Consider the following 20828-nt stretch of genomic DNA (forward strand, 5'->3'; position numbering starts at 1 on the left):
GTGAATCCATGCCTACACTGCTCAATTTCCGGGATATAAATAGAGCGATTAGCCGACTACTTGTACCAAAAACTCACTCATTATCTTGTGCAAAATAAAAGCTTGAAAGAAGAATAAAATGGGGAATGCAGCAGAATTTGCTTGTAATTTGTGCTGTTTTTGTGATTTCATGGGCCTGGAAAGCTTTTGTGTGGGTTTGGTTAAAGCCCAAAAAGTTGGAGAAGTGCTTGAGAGAGCAAGGCATAAAAGGTCCACCTTACAATTTTATGTCCGGGAACTACAAAGAAACGATGAGTTCACGTCAAGCAGCAAGATCAAAACCTACGGAGTTGTCTCATAACATTGTGCCACGTGTCATCCCTTTCATTCATCACACTATTGAGAAATATGGTATGTTCATCTTCTTTTCTTCTTTAAGATTTTTTTTTTATCTTGGCATCTAGGCATCTAGCTATGATTTTAACTATAAACTTTAAGAACTTTTATGTTTGAAGTCATATATGGCTAGCTTGCTCAGTTGCTTATTCTGCCAAGTTGGTCATATACTCATATCAGTTAAGCTAGTATGTAGTATGCACGAAACACATTTGAAGCCTTGTAGAACTTGAACCAGCTTCTAACGTAGCTAATAACATGAGGATGTGCTCTAGGGAATGTCCACATACAACATTTCAGCCACTAAGAAAATTTACTATTTTGTTCTGTGGAGCAAGATTTTCTGTTGATTCCAAGCTAGCTAGATGTCTTGTCTAGTTCCACAGAAGACCTCAGTGTCATCATTGTTTTTGTTGGTGTATAGTTGCGAAGTGTTTCTGTGCGCGCGAATCTGTGGTGGAGATTCAGTTTCCATGTTATCTTATTATACTAGGATAACCCGTATTTTTTTTTATAAATTTCGCTACTACCTAAAACAATTATCTTTCGATCTTCTGTCAAGTAGTCTGGAAGGTTATTGAAGGACATGATGACAGAGGAAGTAACAGAGTGATTTGCTAGGAGGCAATAGGCCGGCCGCCGGTCTAGGCATGTCTCATGTGGAAGAAGTTCCTAACGTGTGCCGTGTTTTTTACATCATGAACTTTAACTGATTAAAAAATGTCTTACATAAGAAATGATAATTTTTTTTCTATTTTTACTATTTGACAGATGAGATTGTTTTTTGATTGAAAAATGCAGGTAGACTATCTTTCTGTTGGTATGGTTCAAATCCCAGGGTAAACATTACGGATCCAGATATGATAAGAGACATTCTTTCCAACAAATATGGTGACTTTGCAAAGATAAGTCCAACCCCACTAGGAAAGATGTTAATAACAGGGGTTGTGACCTATGAAGGAGAAAAATGGGTCAAGCACAGAAGGATAGTCAACCCAGCCTTCCATTTTGAGAAGCTCAAGGTTGCTCTTTCTAATGCTTATGCATAAGTGCATAACTATAAATCTCTAATAAGATTGGAAACTTAGCCATGTCGATCCTTTGTTTGAATCCTTTTGCATGTCATGATGCTAATTAGTATTTTCCTAATGGTATTGAATTATTGATGTCGATGATTCCAGATGATGTTACCAGCCGGCCTTCTATACTAGTTGCTCTGAGATGGTAAACAAGTGGGAAATGTTGGTTTCTAGGGATTCATGTGAATTGGATGTGTGGCCTCATTTACATAATCTAAGTGCTGATGTAATCTCTCGAACTGCATTTGGAAGTAGCTATGAAGAAGGGCGACGGATATTCCAACTCCAAACTGAACTGGCCGAGCTTGGTACTAAAGCTGTTAAGTCCACATACATCCCAGGGTTCAGGTAACTAGTTTTAATTTCTACATTACTGGTAGGTTCCTTTGGTTTACTCGATCATTTATAGTTTTTACATTCTTGATTTTAACGAATGAAGCACAACTATGTGTAGACTACGGTGACCATAATGATCAATCAATATGACTATATGAGATATTTCTTATCACCCGAAACGGTTATAATATGCAGGTTTCTTCCGACAAAAAGAAACAATAGGATGACGGAGATACATAAAGAAGTGCGAGCTCTGCTGAGGGATATCATAACTAAAAGGGAGAAGGCTATGAAAACTGGAGAAGGGCACAACGATGACCTATTAGGCCTGTTACTGGAATCCAATTTCAAGGAAATTTCAGATAATGCTAACTTCAAGAATGTTGGAATCACTATTGATGAAGTTAATGGACGAGTGCAAGTTGTTCTACTTTGCTGGGCAAGAGACTACTTCGAATTTGCTTGTTTGGACGATGATAGTATTGAGTATGCATCCAAATTGGCAAGAGAAAGCGATGGAAGACGTATTGCAAGTCTTTGGGAAAAAAGCTCCAGATTTTGATGGGTTGAACCACCTAAAAATAGTAAGTGGTGCACTTCAAGAATCCTATTTGCTTGAGCTTATTAATTTATTATATCCATTAACATAAATACAAATATTTTGATGTACTGATGTGGTCATCGTACCTTCTTCTCAGGTTGCTATGATTTTGTATGAGGTTCTTCGGTTATACCCTCTGATTGTTTTACTTATAAGAGGTACTAATAAGAAAATGAAACTTGGAGAAGTCATTCTACCACCAGGAACTGAAATCGCACTCCAAACACTTTTAGTTCACCGTGATCTTGGTCTTTGGGGTGAAGATGCTGAAGAGTTCAATCCAGAGAGATTCTCTGGAGGAGTTTCTAAGGCTACAAAGAATCCAGTTTCATTCTTTCCCTTTGATTGGGGTCCAAGGATATGCCTTGGCCAGAGTTTTGCCTTGATAGAATCAAAGGTGGCTATAGCCATGATCCTACAACGTTTTTCTTTCGAGCTTTCATCCACCTATGTCCATGCACCGTACACTGTCATAACTCTTCAACCCCAACATGGTGCTCAGCTCATCTTACATAAACTCTAAGTTCTGTTCCATGTTAAGTCCTGTGAAGTTGTTAAATACAGTTTTACAACTACTGTCACATACCTGGAGGTTAACTTAAGCCATAAAATGGTATCTAGTAGTGTTAATGTAGTCTAAGAAAAGTATCTAGCATATAATTTTCTAAGAACAGTACAGAAATTACAAGTCTGTTATGCTTTTGGTCGGTTCGATGCAGGTTTTGAGTTAAATCGAGTTTGTGTGTTGTCAGGCTCATAGAGTTCTATCTTGAGAGTTCGGCCGAGGTGTTTGGGCCTTGTACACACCGCAGAGCAATAGCCCAGTAGTTGTTATTTCACATGTTTGTTTTGTTTACGTTGCCTATATAAAGGCTAGGTAGGGTTTTGAGAAAGGGACTTTTATGAATTTTGAGTTATAATACGAATAGAGATTATTCTATTCATTGTTGCGAGGGTTGAGTGCTACTTGAGTCTATCGCCCTGCATAATCTGGTATCGGAGCCAACACTCTTTCCTGACATCATGCCTCGTGGTAGACGCGGAGCAGGTCGTGGAGTTCAAAGAATGGATCCTCTTGCAGATGTGTATGAGCGAGTTCGTGTGGCCGATCTCCAATGACAGGTTGATGCACTCACCGCCTAATTGGCAGCCGTTCAGCAACGGCAGCCAGAGCGTCGTCGTTCGCTTTCTCTAGGGATTGAAGAAAGTAATGATGATGATGAGGGTGAAAACCCTTTTGCTGATTTAGACCGACCGAGTTTCGAGCAGCCAGACAACAAGAATCAAGGCGCTGGGAATCTGGGATAAAGGTAGAGATTCCTGAGTTCCAAGGCAATCTACAGCCTGATGAGCTTATCGACTGGATTTGTACTGTAGAGGAGATTCTCGAGTTCAAAGAGGTCCCTGAGAACAAGCGGGTTCCTCTTGTGGTCACGAGATTTAGAGGGAGGGCTTCTGCATGGTATCAACAAACTAAGGCCACTAGAAACTGACAGGGCAAGAAAAAGATTGAAACTTGGGAGAAGTTAAAGAAGTACATGCATGCTGCCTTTTTACCTTATAACTACAAGCGGGATTTGTATAACCGTCTCCAAAGTTTAAGGCAAGGAGCTCGATCCATAGATGAATACACCAAAGACTTCAATCAACTGGTGGTTCGGGCAGATTTAGTAGTGTTGGGAATATATAAGTGCGGAAACAACGTTACCCACAACAAACGGATCAATCCTACACAAAGATCGATCCTTCACACTAGACAAGACTTCAACACCCTCCAAGCAATATCCCAACACTTCTCAATATCAAATAACAAGCATATAAAGTAAAATAATTAATGTAAAGGAAGAACAAACCACAAGACGAGATATATCGTGGTTCGGCAATTTGCCTACTTCCACACTGCGAGTTCCAAGCTTTACTAGATGTCTTGAGTAACAGATTACAAGTCTCTCAATTCACTCACAAAGAATGAACACTCAACTTACAAAGAATTGCTCTCTTATAATCTCTCTCTTTCTTGGTTTTGGAAAAGTTAGGTTTTCCAAAAAACTGATTTTGTTTTTATACCAAAAAACCAAAATCGCGATTCTTACCGAAAATGTTCCCACAAAAAATGACTGAAGTGAGCGCCTCTTCGAAGCGTGTGTGAGCGGCGCTTCTTCTTCCGGGCGGTCGCTAAAAACACTGGACTATGAGCACGGGTCGCACCCATTCGAAAGCCGAAGGCTTCGAATGTAAAAAGAGTAAAACTTCGCTTTTTTTCTCTACATTCTCCACCTCGGTGAGGTTTTAACACATAAAACCAAGCCCGAACACATCCATCAAGATCACATCCAAGAAGAACACCTCCAAAGAAGGAAGACTCAAGCGAAATCAACTACCCCGGCGGCTATGCCCACACCGGGCTCTTTCAAACATGTAGGATTTGGAGCAAGTCCAAACAAAGGTTGGAACTTAACTCCGTGACAACTTTCGTCGGCATATCGCCAGGTTGTCATGGGTGTCTACTTTCTCAAGTGCTACATCACCATCCTCAACGACATCCCGGTATAAAGTGATAACGGACATCAATATGCTTGGTCCGACCATGATGAACTTGATTCTTCGCCAAATGAATAGCACTCGACTATCACAATACACAAAGAACACCGCTCGCTTCAATACCCAAATCATCTAGAAGACCTCGGCCATAGTGCCTTTTCATCTCCTGCCATCGCCATATACTCTTGCCTCGGAGTAGATAGAGCAAACTCAGAAGCCTGTAGCATAGACCTCCAACTAACCGTGCACCATGCATCATAAATACATAACCAATGAGTCGATCATCGCCTATCTAGATCACCGCGATAATCGGAATCCACAAACCCACCGACATAACAAGTGCCTCCACCATAAGCTAATCCCACATCCAAAGTACCCTTCAAGTACCTTAGTACCCATTTCACGCCTCCCAATCTTTGCTTCCCGAATTTGCCATATACCTGCGACAACACTAACTGCCTTGTAGAAATGTCCGGGCGCAGTAACACCATAGCATACATCAAACCGCCTTCACGGCACTTGCATAAGGAACATTTGCCATATGCTTTTGTTCCTCCACCGAACTAGGAGAGAACTTAGTGAAAAGCCTAAAATGCCCAAAAAAGGTGTAGAAACCGACTTTGTATTCTCCATACCAAATCGAGAAATTACTTTCTCAATGTATTTCTTTCTTGAGATACAATTATCCGCCGCTTCTTCCTATCTCTCAATCTCCATGCCCAAGATCTTCTTGGCTCCACCTAAGTCTTTCATCTCAAACTCGTGAGCTAAGTTGAGATTTCAACTTGTCTATCTCCACCATGCTTTTGGAAGCAATAAGCATGTCATCCACATAAAGCAGGAGATAGATGAAGTCATTACCACGAAGCCTTAAAAGTAGACACGCCAGTCATACTTACTTCGGTGTACTCATGTTGATCATGAATGTGTCAAAGCGCTTGTACCATTGCAGGCGATTGCTTTAACCCGCATGAAGGACCGATTCAATTTGCATACATAATCTTCTTTCAAGAACGACAAACCCTTCAGTTGTCTCATATAGATCTCTTCTTCCAAGTTCCCATGCAAGAAAGAAAGTTTCACATCAAGTTGCTTAACTCCAAGTTGAGTGAGCAACTAAACTTAATAACACACGAATGGACGTATGTTTGACCACCGGGAAAATACCTCATTGTAGTCAACTCCTTCTTTTCGTGAAAACCCTTTGCTACCACTTTGCCTTGTACCCAGATCATTTGACTCGTGAAGGATGATAAAAGTTATTTTACGTATTCTAACTATCTATGCGTAAACACAAATAATCGAATTACGTAAATACATGTTTATATCAATATTCCTACTCTCAATAACGAAGTAATATATTAGAGTCAGGATTCGTTCCACTCTTAAACCCTCAAGACTTAAATTGAATTCAACTAATCAAACCCAAAAGGAACAATGGTGAGAGTAATGATTTGATGTGAATTTTCTATCCTACCATTCCCAACAATTGAATCTAAACAAGACATAATATAAAGATTTGAACTTTATTTGTTTAAACTCAATTTGAAACTACTCATGCAATAATTGAATTAAACTAATAATGACAAATAAGTAAATCTAAGAATTTAAGCTAATAAATAAATGAAAATGAAACTAGATTATGGAGAACTAATTAACTTTATTTATCTAATAGGACAATAAGAACAAGATATGATTGAATGAATAACAACTATTTTATTTTTCTAATGAATGATATTCAATGATTTAAATAACTAATCTAAAACAAAGAATGAAACTAATTAATGGAAGGAAAACTAAGTAATTAACTAATCTAGATCTAACTTTTTCTAACCCTAAACTCCATTAACATTAGCTTCCTAACCTAACTGCCATTAACAAAGAGTCAAGCTTTTGTTTTTATACTTCCAGATCCAAAAATCGTGCATGGGCTTGGAGCCATGTTTTTGGGCCTGATTCTCAGGCCCAAAACCCAATTCTTTCAGTCCAAAAAGGCCTTTTTAGCTAGATTCGGCTTCAACAGACTTTTCGTCCACTTTTGCTTCTCTGATTGGGTCAAGGCTTGGACCATTGCAAAGCTCTTTCCGAGCCGGTCGTTTTGACATAAGGTAGGCCCAATTCCGAGGTCTGAGTCCAAAGATATGGCATTCGAAAGTTCTCACGACTTTTGCTCCTTTATCTCGCTAAAGTGGCACATTTCTCGCATTATAATGGACTTTGAAGCCCTGAAATGTATAAAACACGTAATCAGATTAACTCTTACTTATTATTCACATAATTGGTCTAACAAGATGATTATTAAGGGGTTAAAACTACAGCTTTGGGCTCTTATCAAACCACCCCCAAACAAAGATTTTGCTTGTCCCTCAAGCAAAGATGAGAAATTAGAATAAGTGACCAAAAATGGAGTTCTAACTACTCTCGTTTACTGAGTGCGATTGCATTGACCATATGCAACAAGGCCTTAAACCACTAAGAATTCCCTAGTGGACGAAGTTATAGCCTCGTGAGAGTTTTTCAAATGAAGGTACTCACAAACTTCATCTATACTACAACGACTAAGAAATAAAACTATTGTTTCCTCATTCATGTCTCAACTATCTATACATCTCACTAGCAATTGAATACAGAATAATCATGTCGAAACCTAAGCTAATATATGCATAATAATCAATCATCTACTTAATAAACATATATACAATGAGTAATGCTATGAAATGCTTAGCGTGTCCGTTTCTCAAAACTTCGAATAAGCGTTCTTAAGTAGGTCCTCACATAAAAGTCAAGACAAAAATCACTTTCGATTTTTCCTCCAAGTTTTCATTTACTCCAAGCAGTGCGGTGGGCACACTTTACCTTACAATCTCAATGACACACAAGGAAGCCGGAGTCGATCAAACACAACCGCCACTTACTATCACACTAACTTATTCCTAATCGAGCTAGAGGTCTTTATTAGGTGTCATGGGATTAGGAGATGGTTTAAGAAGGAAGGAAACGGATTTACAAAAGGACAAGTCCGAGATAATAGAGTCTTCATATTATATAACTTAGAGAAAACCTTGTTATTTTCTTTTTGCTTCTATACTTTGTTTCTATCATTAGCCATATTTTTTTCTTTTTCTTTTCTTTAGCTTTTTTGACTCCTTTTTATTCTATTTTTGGAGTTTTTATTTATTTCTATTTTTCTTTTTCTTTTCTTTTCTTTGGATGGAAACTTCTTTTCTTTTCCTCAAGCAACTAACTAATTTTTGTTTACACAGTTTTTCTTCTTCTTTCTTCACTCATTCTATTCTCGGACTTATTCTAGATCGGGTAAGTTGAATTTTTTTTATTTTGTTTTGTTTTTGTAATGTGGTAAAGGAATTGTGGTTTATGGAAGGCTAAAGAAAGGCTCGAGGGGCTTAATTAGCGGAAAATAATTCATAGGTTTGAATTTTTGGCTATATCGATCCAAAGAGGGCCTAAATTCTCGCTTAGGATATGGCATAGTGATCAAGCAAGTGGACGGTGATTTCTCTATCCGATTTTACTTCTCCCTTGTGTCATTTCTCAAATGTTTCGCTCATATAAGGCTTTTTAGGCTATATTCTCACGCGATTTGTAGAATAAGTACTCTAGCCTAGATTTCAGAAACTTACTACTAACAATCATAGATACTCATGTAATATATTTATAGATAGATGCAAAGATTATTACCTACATATTAACCTAAGTTTCTAACAATTATTCGATGCAAAAAGCTACGTGGAGACTTCTAGATTGTTAAGAGCATAGAGAAAGAAAACAATACCAATATTCCTAAGTGTATAGCATAAACTTATTTATTTATATTTTTGAAATTTTTAACTTGAAAACAAATGCATATTATACATATCTATATCCTAACAGATGCCTTAATTACACGTATTTCTATGCCCCCACAAACAAGAAGAAGAATATTTTGTCCTCAAAGCATTTAAATAAAGAGGGTAGAAAAATACCATGGAAATGCGTGAAATTCGAACATCCGCAAAACAATGTTAGAATATACTAATATAGGAAATAAAACCGACGACGAACTCTATAAGAGTTCCACCCATTATGGGGTTAATGTAATTAAATTGCTTGGGACATAAGCGCATGAATCAAACTAAAAACTTACCTCCACTCCAAATAAGTTTACTCGGCCATCCTCCTCTTCTATAAAGAAGTGAGGTTCCTTCGCGATCCCGCCATGCCATTATAATTTGCCAAGCTTGCCGCCATTTATCATCTATGGTTGCTAACCTATTAAGTGCCACTTGGTCCGATGGGGTGTAGGGTGCAACCTCGGTGAGGTCAGATCCGCCACCCTTGCCAAGTCATTGCGACGGAAAGATCGAATAATACTATTGGTGGGTCGCACCGTGTCTACCCTAATCCAATCCTTGAAACATGTACAAAAAATAGGAAAGAAACATAGCATAATACGTGAAATTAGAACAATAGCATAAGAAGGTACTTATGCCTCATGGTATGGGCTCGCGCTAAACTAGACATCAAAGTTCTGGGAAGGTCATAGAACCGGGCGCCCCGCGGCTAAAGCAAGGAAAACGCTGCAAGTGGGCGCCATTCACGTAAGAAAACGCCATTCCCTAAAATGTTTAGCATAATCCAAAACATAACAGTTCCTATGTTCATGGACAAGGGCTACCAAGAGGCGACGTTATATTCCCCTTGGTCCTCGATAATGAAAATGCCCTGCCCCATACGACTCATGCAAAACTCATAAGTGTAGACATACATATTATCTACCCAATAGCACCATGGGTCTTGTATTTCAGCGGGCATGGCAAGTCCAAGAACAAATGCTAGCAAGAACCATAAGCGGTTCCCAAATTTCACGTGTGTGATCACCTCGCAAAACCAAGCACCATAAGTAGTGCTTTGAAACAAATCTTTGAAAGACTGTTCTGGTATTATTATAGGAGATGTCATCTCGAACTACGCTCTAGAACAGCTGCGAATGAACCGAACAACCCGCTGAAAACCGGAATTTTTCTGGTCGACGGAAGTCAGCACTGAGGCCAACTAGGCGCGAAGTCAGCCTGTATTTGGAATTCCGGTGTTTGAGCCGAAGTCGCTCGCTGGACCTCGAAGCGGCTTCCTGAACAAAATTTCGACAAAAGTGTAGGAAGCGAAGGCCTCCTGCAGCCCGGTGGATTCGTGAAAAATGCGACGAAAACGGGAAACGTGGGAGTGAAAGGTGAAAATGGAAGTTAGGTGTAGTGTGGGTTGTGAGTGTAGAATGAATGAAGTTTTTATAGGTTTTGAATTGTTAAAACGAATGGGTAAGTTGCCAAAAAGCTTTAAAGGCAATTTTTAGAAACAATAAAATTTCCGAACCCAAAACGGAAACAACTCATATTCTTGATTCTATAACAACCCTAATATCTTTTACATAATTTGGTTAGACTAGTAACTTCTAAACTCTCTTAGATTTCATCATACCACCACATCTAATCATAGGTATGCCAATTATGACAATATTCTCAACCTTCACTCCAAAACAAACTCTAAAATGGAGGATCTTCTACAAATCATGATAGAATAAATAATACCACCCCCAAACAATTCGGAAGGTGGGATTAACAATAAAATCCATGCACAATTTGAAAAGAACAACATTATATTAAAATTGAAATTCAAACAACATTTAACTACCAAATTCAAAGTTAACTACGGAATTTAACAACGTAACATCCTATCTACTAAAAATAATAAAAGACAACATCAAAACAACAAACAAAGAGAAATCTAGCTACTCTTAAAGGGAGCGAGGTGGGGATAAGAATAGGAAGTTTAGGAGTCCAAGTGAATGATCGTGAGTAAATGAATGGTTTTGGAAAATACTTGGAATGTGGATAAGTGTTAGAAGAAAAGGGTGGGAAGAATGATTGGATTTTATGAGGGATTAACTCAGGTGGATGGTGGTATGGTGGTGCTCTAGGTAGTGCTTGAGAAGGTGGATCATCACAGTTCTTAGAAACTCGTCGTCGAATTCCTCATCTAGGGTTGTTCACATCCATATAATTATGGTATTCATCTCTATCTTTGAGGAATTCATCTATCTCGCCTATTGTGAGGTTTGGTCCATCTCTTGTATGGTCGGGCGGGTTGAAAATTCTTTCTCTAGTTCAGCTTATGTTCAAAGAGTCAAAATTGTGATCTTTGTCTTCTTCCATAAGAGGGTATCTACTAGTGTGGGGGACTAAAGCGTCACCGCGACTAATGTGAGGTACAAAACTCTCAATGGACTTCACTTCTCCTTCTATAGGCAAACCTAGTTGTCCCTGCTTTTGTCTAAACATGTTAACTTCTACGAAAGATTTCCAAAAGAAAGAGTCATTGAGCCATCCCGACAATTGATTTGAGCATTGGCGCCAAGAAGAAAGGACGCCCTAAGATGATGGGAATGGAATCATGAGCAACTTCGTGTCGAGAATAACAAAGTCGGGCCGGATAGTAAAATCCCGAACTTTAACGAGAATATTTTCAACTACACCCTTAGGATACTTAATAGAACGATCGGCTAACCGCAAAGTCATTTTGGTTGGTTTGAAGTTTTGTTAGACCCGCTTTGTTTATATAAATAAAAGGGAGTAAGTTAACACTCGCTCCTAGGTCTAATAAAGCGGTTATGTTATAAAGGTATCACCTAAGGTACATTGTACCGTAGGGATCGACCGTGGTCCTTGTACTTAACAATTCCATTATGTTCGAGATAAAGAGGGATATTGTTCGCCAAGGAAGGCTTCGTGGGGTATGTTGGTTTTCCTCTTCTTGGTGCACAACTCTTTTAGAAACTTAGCGTGTCCCGGTAGACTTTTTTATAGCATCTAGAAAAGGTAGGTTGATAGTTAGATTTTTAAACACTTCCCTAATCTCATCAAAATTCTCGCCCTTTTTGAACACAATTAGTCTCTCGATACGGTGGTTTATCTTTATGCCTAATATGAGGGGGGAACATATTTGTTAACCGCCGCTTTATCTTTTATCACTTTCAACTAGGTTTCCATATTGGAACCTCTACAGTGTGGGGTTTTCACTTTCTATTATTGGGTCTTGTAATGTTTTCCCTTTGGTTGTGGTTTAACCGGTACTTCTACAAGTTGTAAGGTCTTCAGTTTCTATTATAGTATTTGGTATGGTATCATTTTTAGTTTGCGGGTAATCTTTAGGTATAGTCACTTGGTTATCAACTACTAACCTACGAACGAAGGGTAGTGGATTGTAGGAGGTCCCTTTGGTTTATATTACCATTACACTGAATACTTTTATTTCAAAGGCGGTGTTTGTTTGACTTAGGATTAGGCATTGCTTGACTTGAAACACCGGTTTGGTTATTATTTTGGTTAGAAGACATGTCAATAACCTTTTGGCACAAAGACCGCATCATTTGCATCGCTTTGTTTCATCATATTAGAGTTTTGATCATGCCGATCTTTCATCAAGTTGGAGTTTTGTTGCATAATTTGATTTTGTTTCTCCAACAAGGTCACTACTACTTTGTCCGTAGATGGTTGTATTGGAATTAAAGCTTGTTGGCGCTCATGTCTTGATGTTGATAGTTCTCGGTTATGGGTACTAAACCTCTATTCCGGTCACCTAAGTTCCCTTGTCCTTGATGTTGAGTTAATTGGTTGAAGTGTGATGGTTGTGGTGGTGTTTGTGCATAGACAAGAGGACAATAGAAGTCGGAATGCTCAAGACTACAACAACATATTACAACGAGTAGAGTTAATGTTCATGACCGAGTGGGTTGTTGTTGAACGAGATGGCATCTACCTTTTCAGTGAGGGCATCGATAAGAGTTTTAAGCTTCGGGATCATGTTTAACCTCAAGAGAAGAAGGAGAGGAGCGGGAGGAATCGTTACCTCCCAATTGTTGTTCCTCTTAGATTGATCTTCTAAGAATGTATAAGCCTCCAAGGCTCCTTTACTAAGAAAACTACCCCTCACCATGATATCTAGAACCTCCTTATGATAATGTGAAAGCCCCTTGAAGAAAGCACGAACAAGCGTGTCTTTCGAAGATTATGATGCGGGCATTCAATGAGGAGATCGATGAAAACGATTCCGTGCCTCCGAAAAGGATTCATGAGGATTATGGTGGAAGAAATGAATCTTGTGAAGCATTTCATCCGTCTTCAGTGGTGGGTAAAACTGTTCCATGAACAATTGAACAAGTTGAGCACATGAGTCCACGAGAGTTTGGCGTTTGGGCAGTTAACCAAGACGCCGCCTTTGTCGGCTAGGGTGAAAGGAAACACCCTAAGTTTAACTTGTTCGGACTTACGCTAGGATGATGATGGAATGTAGTGAGAACTTGGTCTATCCTACGATGTCTTTGGTAAGGCTTCTCCATGGTCTAAACCATGAAAACCCGGTAACAAGTTAAATATATTAGGGGATTCAAAATCCCCACTAGGTCTGCAAGAACGATGCACCCACTTAGGGCCATCGTTTAGGGCTTTATAAAAATCGAGAGAGAGAAGTCTCTTGTTCTTTAGCCATTGATGCAAATGTAGTGTGTGAAATTCTAGATAGGCGTGTTGTATTTATTTCTTCGAAAAATAAGCCTGATTCTACTAGAATTAAAACTCCTCTGACAGAAGAGGCGAGGAGTGAAAGAATGAGTACCTGAATGCTTCCTTTGCTTCGCCATTTAAATAGCGTCTTGTATACGCGATTTCAGTGTATTTAACAAGTTAGAAACACTTTATAACTTTAAGGAATAGAAATTTGAACTTTCCTGTGAAAATCGGGCTGTTCACGATGAATTTTCCTTTGTAGGGCGCGGGTTGGGCGCGAGTTGGGCGCGAGTGCCCTCGCTTTGTCGAATGTCCAAGTTTTTGGGCGGTCGCGCTCAGTTTTGGCGCGGGTCGCGCTCCAGGGTTTTCAAGTTTTAGGCCTTTTATCGTACTCCAAAAATTTGAAATTTTACAGTAATTTTCTAAGACGTCTATCAAGTAGCCTGTAAAATTTCAGATCAATCGGAGCTCTGAAAGTCCCTCTACAGCCCTTCAAAGTTTGCGAAACGGTTTTCGGACACAATACAAACAACCGAATGGTTAACCCATCAAAAAATCCAAAATTTCCAAATTTTTACTGGAGACTCCTGACAGATCCTACTTGTTCCTGTAAAAAATTTAGAGCAATTGGAGTTCTACAACCTCTCCTTATTGGCTGGTGTTTCAGATATTAAGTGTTTGCAACACTGCAGAAACACACTGGAAACACTCTACTATTTAGGAGGTCAAAACAAATCAAAAATTCATCAAATTTTTACTACAAACTCCTTAGTTAGGATAGATATTCCTGTAAAAATTATAGAATTTTTAGAACTCCCTAAGTAACCTTACTCGTCTGTTTTTCAAGAACATACGGTGTGAAAACTGAAATGCAGCACTGTAAAGATCGTATTTTTTTGCACAAGGTAAAACAACTTTGAAAAATCTGAAAATATTTGAGTAAATCAACAACACATTAAATAATATCTATTCAAATTTTCAGAATTTTCGAAAATTTAGAAATACCTTCACTGCAGTGTTTTTCTCTGTGAATCCGCAGCCTCTATGCCCTAAAACAAAGGAATTCCCAAAAATTCAAGAAACAAGAATGAAAAATTAAAAGGGTGGGTGGGTAGAGAATGGGGGATTGCCCCTTGGATTCAAGCAATTGAATTCTTGTCTTGAACGAGATTAAGATGGCAGCGGCGCCATTTGATAGTGGTGAGTATTCTAACTATCTATGCGTAAACACAAATAATCAAATTACGTAAATACGTGTTTATATCAATATTCCTACTCTCAATAATGAAGTAATATCAAAGAGTCAGGATTCGTTCCACTCTCAATCTATCAAGACTAAAATTGAATTCAACTAATCAAACCCAAAAGGAACAATGGTGAGAGTAATGATTTGATGTGAATTTTCTATCCTACCATTCCCAACAATTGAATCTAAACAAGACATAATATAAAGATTTGAACTTTATTTGTTTAAACTCAATTTGAAACTACTCATGCAATAATTGAATTAAACTAATAATGACAAATAAGTAAATCTAAGAATTTAAGCTAATAAATAAATGAAAATGAAACTAGATTATGGAGAACTAATTAACTTTATTTATCTAATAGGACAATAAGAACAAGATATGATTGAATGAATAACAACTATTTTATTTTTCTAATGAATGATATTCAATGATTTAAATAACTAATCTAAAACAAAGAATGAAACTAATTAATGGAATGAAAACTAAGTAATTAACTAATCTAGATCTAACTTTTTCTAACCCTAAACTCCATTAACATTAGCTTCCTAACCTAACTGCCATTAACAAAGAGTCAAGCTTTTGTTTTTATACTTCCAGATCCAAAAATCGTGCATGGGCTTGGAGCCATGTTTTGGGCCAGAGAATCAGGCCCAAAACCCAATTCTTTCAGTCCAAAAAGGCCTTTTTAGCTAGATTCGGCTTCAACAGACTTTTCGTCCACTTCTGCTCCTCTGATTGGGTCAAAGCTTGGACCATTGCAAATCTCTTTCCGAGCCGGTCGTTTTGACATAAGGTAGGCCCAATTCCGAGGTCTGAGTCCAAAGATATGGCATTCGAAAGTTCTGCTAACTTTTGCTCCTTTATCTCGCTAAAGTGGCACATTTCTGCACATAATGGACTTTGAAGCCTGAAATGTATAAAAACACGTAATCAGTATTAACTCTTACTTATTATTCACATAATTGGTCTAACAGTATGATTATTAAGGGGTTAAAACTACAGTTTTGGGCTCTTATCAAAGGACCTCTTTCTTTCTGAACACCCATTTACTGCCGATAGTCCTTTTGCCCTTTGGCAATAAAACTAGATCCCATGTGTGATTTTTATCAAGAGATTCCATCTCTGCTTGCATAGCTACCAACCAATCTCTGTAATGAGCATCTCTAACAGCTTCCTTGAAGCTATCTGGCTCATCATCTTCGATATTCAGTGCATATGCCACTAAATCCACCTGACCATAGTGTTTCACCGGCTTCGTGCGTCATACTTGTGCACTTCTTTAACTTGTCTCGTGGCCTAGGGTCAGCCACTACAAGTTCGCGGATGTTCTTGCTCTTCTTCCCGTTCTTTGCGTGATTCCATGATTTGGTACCTCATCATGATCTAACCAGGTCCATCTGGCGCATCGAACAACTCAAGCTCATTAGCTTGAACTTCTATGGACTCACCATTCTCGCCCTACTTCCTTCGCTTACTTGAAGATAACACGGAATCTTATCAAAGGTAACATCTCTGCTGACCAGGAACTTGTGGTTTTCTAGACACCACAATCGATATCCCTTTACCCCATTTGCAAAGCCTAAGAATATGGCCTTCTTAGCTCTAGGATCTAGCTTGTTGTCCCTCACATGGTAGTAAGTCAGTCGATCCAAACACTTTCGCCAAAATACTATAATCAGTGGGTTACTGACCCGACCACACCTCATAAGGTGTCCCGCAATCTATAGCTGGTAATCGGTGACCTATTGTACAGTAACACGCCATGGACACTTGATTCGCCCAATACTCTTTGCCTAGGCTGCATTAGACAATAAACATCTTGCTCTTTCAAGCAAAGTTCTATTCATCCTCTCTGCCATTCCATTCTCACGTGGCGTGCCCTCGATCGTTTAATCCGGCAATTCCCTGTTAGCGCCTGAGAACTCTTGGAAAGGTCCATAGGTATACTCAAGTACCATTGTCGGACCGTAATGTCTTTACCTTCCTATCCGTATGCGATTCTCAACCCTTGCCTTCTTCCACTTTAAATGTCTCAAACACTTCATCTTTCGATTTCATCATATACACCCACACATAGCGAGTATGATCATCAATGAATGAGACATAATAGCGTTACCTCCCTTTGGAAGCCACCCCGGAGGGTCCCCAAACATCCGTATGCACATAATCAAGGATGCCTGTTGTCATGTGCGTTGACTTGAACTTGACTCTGATCGCTTCCCATAGACGCTTGATGCTCACGTAACCCCATACTTGGCTTCTTCAAGTTCTTCAAGAACCCTCGCTTGCACAACTCAGACAAACCCTTTTCACTCATATGCCCTAAACGCATATGCCATATCTTAGTGCACTCATAATCATTACTACATGCACCCACTGCTACATCGCCTATCACCGTACTACCTATCAGAGTATACAAGGTTCCATATTTTTGACCATTCATAACAACTAAAGAGCCATTAACAATATTTAGGACTCCACCTTCGCTTACAAACTTGTGGCCTTTTGGAATCCAAGGTACCAAGAGAAATAAGACTTTTCTTTAGCTCAGGAACATGTCTCACATCGGTTAAAGTCCTCACTACACCATCATACATCTTGACCCGTATAGTTCCAATTCCTACCGTCTTACAAGCAACGTCATTACCCATTAAAATGGAACCACCATCAATGCTCTCATGAAGTAAACCACTTTCTATTCGGGCACATATGATAGGAACATCCGGAATCAAGAATCCACTTTTCGGGTCATATAGTCTTGTGTGGACACACGTAGATCGAACTCATCCTCTTCTTCGCCCGAAGCATAATTTGCCTCAATTTTTGCCTTACCTTTCTTCCGACCATCTCTCTTGTTCTCTTTCTTGGTGAGGACAATTACTTGCATAATGTCCCTTTTCATTGCAATTGTAGTAATCGCATATATTTTTAAAGGCTTCTTTGACTTGGACCTAGAATTCTCATTACTTGAATAATTCTCGTTCATACACAATTTCCTCTTGCCACTAGCCCCCGACCTCATCATCAATGCTATTCTCTACACGTGTCTTCTTCATCAACTCATAAGAAAGAAGTGCACTTTGAACTTCGTCAAGATCGACGACTTCTCTGCTCATGAATGTAGTCATTAGATGCTCATAGCTTTCCTCGGCAAGGAGAATATTAAACATGCCGCTTGATCCTCATCATCCATCTTCATACCAACATTCAAATAATCCGCTAGACGTCGACGGAACTCACTAACGTGCTCTTGCATCGTTGAACCATCGACCATCATGTACCGATAAAGACGCTTCTTACGGTACATCTTGTTCGTCATGCTCTTGGTCATATACATAGACTCTAGTTTGAGCCAAATACCGGCAAAGCGTATTTTCTCCCATCACACTATACATAACCTCATTAGCAAGACATAACCGGATTGATGAACAAGCTTGAAGATCGAACTCTTCCCAATCATCATTACTCATACTCGCCGCCTTAGATTTAATCCACTTTAAAGCCTTGTGCAAACCTTGTTGGATGAGGATGTCCTTTACTTGGACTTGCCAAATCCCAAAGTTATTCTTCCCATTAAACTTCTCTACTTCAAACCTTGCGTTTGACATCTTGGGAGCCATCTTTCAAGTTACACACAATAACCCAAAAGAAACAATTTCACCTCGGAATTTAATCGAACACCTTGTCTACACAAATTTTGAGCACTAAACTCAAAATCCTAGGTCGTATACCTAAGCTCTGATACCAATTGTTGGAAATATATAAGTGCGGAAACAACGTTACCCACAACAAACGGATCAATCCTACACAAAGATCGATCCTTCACACTAGACAAGACTTCAACACCCTCCAAGCAATATCCCAACACTTCTCAATATCAAATAACAAGCATATAAAGTAAAACAATTAATGTAAAGGAAGAACAAACCACAAGACGAGATATATCGTGGTTCGGCAATTTGCCTACTTCCACACTGCGAGTTCCAAGCTTTACTAGATGTCCTGAGTAACAGATTACAAGTCTCTCAATTCACTCACAAAGAATGAACACTCAACTCACAAAGAATTGCTCTCTTATAATCTCTCTCTTTCTTGGTTTTGGAAAAGTTAGGTTTTCCAAAAAACTGATTTTGTTTTTATACCAAAACCAAAATCGCTGATTCTTTGTGAAGCCCACAAAAATGACTGGCCGAAGCGCGACTTCTTCGAAGGCCAGTGGTGGCGCTTCTTCCGAAGCTGGTCGCTAAAACATCGACCATGAGCTGGTCGCGTTTCTTGGCTCCGTAAAAAACGTGAAAACTTCGTGTTTTTGTAAAAAAAGAGTAAAACTTCGCTATTTTTTCTCTGAACTTCCAAGATACGCTGAATTTGTTTGATCCTTGGTCAGTTTTGGAATCCCATCAAAGGGCTTTGTGTTTAGAGAAGCAGTTTAACCGCAGGGGAGGAGTTTCATATACCACGACTGCTCGTCCAAACATTGTGCCAAACATTGTGCCTTCTAATAGGCCCACAAATCTGCAGGGTGGCGGACAACAAAGGTTTAGGGATACAACATGTTTTAGTTGTGGTGAGAAAGGTCATATCGCTTCTAATTGCAAAAAGAAGAATTTGTTTGTCGATAATGAAGACAAAAGAGAGGAGCAACTTCATGACTTTGATAATCCTTTGTTTGATGTTGGTGAAGAAGACTCACCCGAAGAAGTTGTTCACGGTGATCAAGGAGAGCTCTTAGTAGTGCGTCGGGTTTGTTTCACACCCAAGGATGAGGGTGGTGATGGTTGGCTGCACCATAACATTTTTCACTCGACATGCACAATTGTCGGGAAGGTCTATCGTCTTGTTATTGACTCTGGTAGCTGTGAGAATGTGATTTCTGAGGAAGCCGTGAAGAAACTGAAACTACCAACTGAAAAACATCCCAAGCCGTATGTGTTGTCCTGGTTGAGCAAGACTACCGAGGTAACGGTTTCTAGACGTTGATTAGTGAGTTTTTCTATTGGTTCTAAGTACAAAGACAAGGTCTGGTGTGATGTGGTAGCAATGGATGCCTGTCATCTATTGTTAGGAAGGTCGTGGCAGTTTGATAGAGGAGTTGTACATGATGGACGGCAGAATACCTACAGTTTTATGGTTGACTCAGTGCGCATTGTCTTGATGCCAACTAAGACAGTAGTTCCAGCACCGAGTACGGAGGTGAATGGGTCCTCTAGCCTTCTGTCTATGCGTCAGTTTGAAGAGGAGATGGCCGAGTCGGGCGTGGTATATTTATTACTAGGACAGGCTAGTGGTGGTGTTGGTGATGTACCGGGTTGTGTTCAGGGTCTGTTAGATGAATTTCAGGATGTTTTCCCTGCTGATTTGCCCAATGGGTTGCCGCCTTTATGGGATATTCAACACCATATCGACCTTGTGCCAGGTTCTGGCCTTCCAAATCGCCCACACTATCGCATGAGTCCCCGGGAACATGAAGAACTCAAGCGACAGGTTGGTGATTTAATTGACAAAGGTCACATCCGTGAGAGCCTTAGTCCTTGTGCCGTTCCAGCTCTTTTGATCCCAAAGAAGGATGGTAGTTAGCGTATGTGTGTGGATAGTCGAGCTATTAATAAAATTACTGTTAAATACCGCTTTCCCATACCTCATCTGGATGATTTATTAGATCAGTTGCAGGGTGCCATGGTGTTTACCAAGTTGGATTTGAAGAGTGGATACCATCAGATACGTATTCGGGTTGGGGATGAATGGAAAACGGCTTTTAAAACTCGTGAAGGCTTATTTGAGTGGTTGGTCATGCCGTTTGGGCTTTCAAACGCCCCTAGCACGTTTATGCGAGTGATGAACCAGGTGTTGAAACCATTTATTGGTCGTTGTGTTGTCATCTACTTTGATGACATCCTGATTTATAGTCCTGACTTAGAGTCGCACTTACGACAGTTGCGCGAGGTTTTACATGCGTTGAGGGCTGCTCAATTGTATGTGGCAGTTCAGAAGTGTTCTTTTTGTGTTGATAGTGTTCTCTTTTTGGGGTATGTGGTTTCCAAGGATGGCATTTTGGTGGATGAGACTAAGGTGGATGCAGTTCGACAGTGGC

General features: G+C 39.5%; 1 protein-coding gene and 2 pseudogenes across 1 annotated transcript; all 3 read left to right on the top strand.

Annotated features, from left to right (window-relative positions):
* The first annotated feature begins 125 nt into the window (after nucleotides 1-125).
* On the top strand, nucleotides 126-1424 carry LOC147505116 (cytochrome P450 72A11 pseudogene; annotated as a pseudogene).
* A 781-nt stretch (nucleotides 1425-2205) lies between these two features.
* On the top strand, nucleotides 2206-3022 carry LOC147505117 (cytochrome P450 72A397-like). The gene is made up of 2 exons (XM_086604111.1): nucleotides 2206-2374; nucleotides 2489-3022. The coding sequence occupies exons 1-2, from the start codon at nucleotides 2264-2266 to the stop codon at nucleotides 2912-2914; spliced, it is 537 nt and encodes a 178-aa protein (XP_086460237.1). The 5' UTR covers nucleotides 2206-2263; the 3' UTR covers nucleotides 2915-3022.
* Nucleotides 3023-3414: 392 nt separating this feature from the next.
* Nucleotides 3415-20507, top strand: LOC147505118 (uncharacterized; annotated as a pseudogene).
* The last annotated feature ends 321 nt before the right edge of the window (nucleotides 20508-20828 follow it).

The sequence above is a fragment of the Coptis chinensis genome, chromosome 4 (genome assembly GCF_015680905.1).
Source record: "Coptis chinensis isolate HL-2020 chromosome 4, ASM1568090v1, whole genome shotgun sequence".
NCBI lineage: Eukaryota > Viridiplantae > Streptophyta > Magnoliopsida > Ranunculales > Ranunculaceae > Coptis > Coptis chinensis.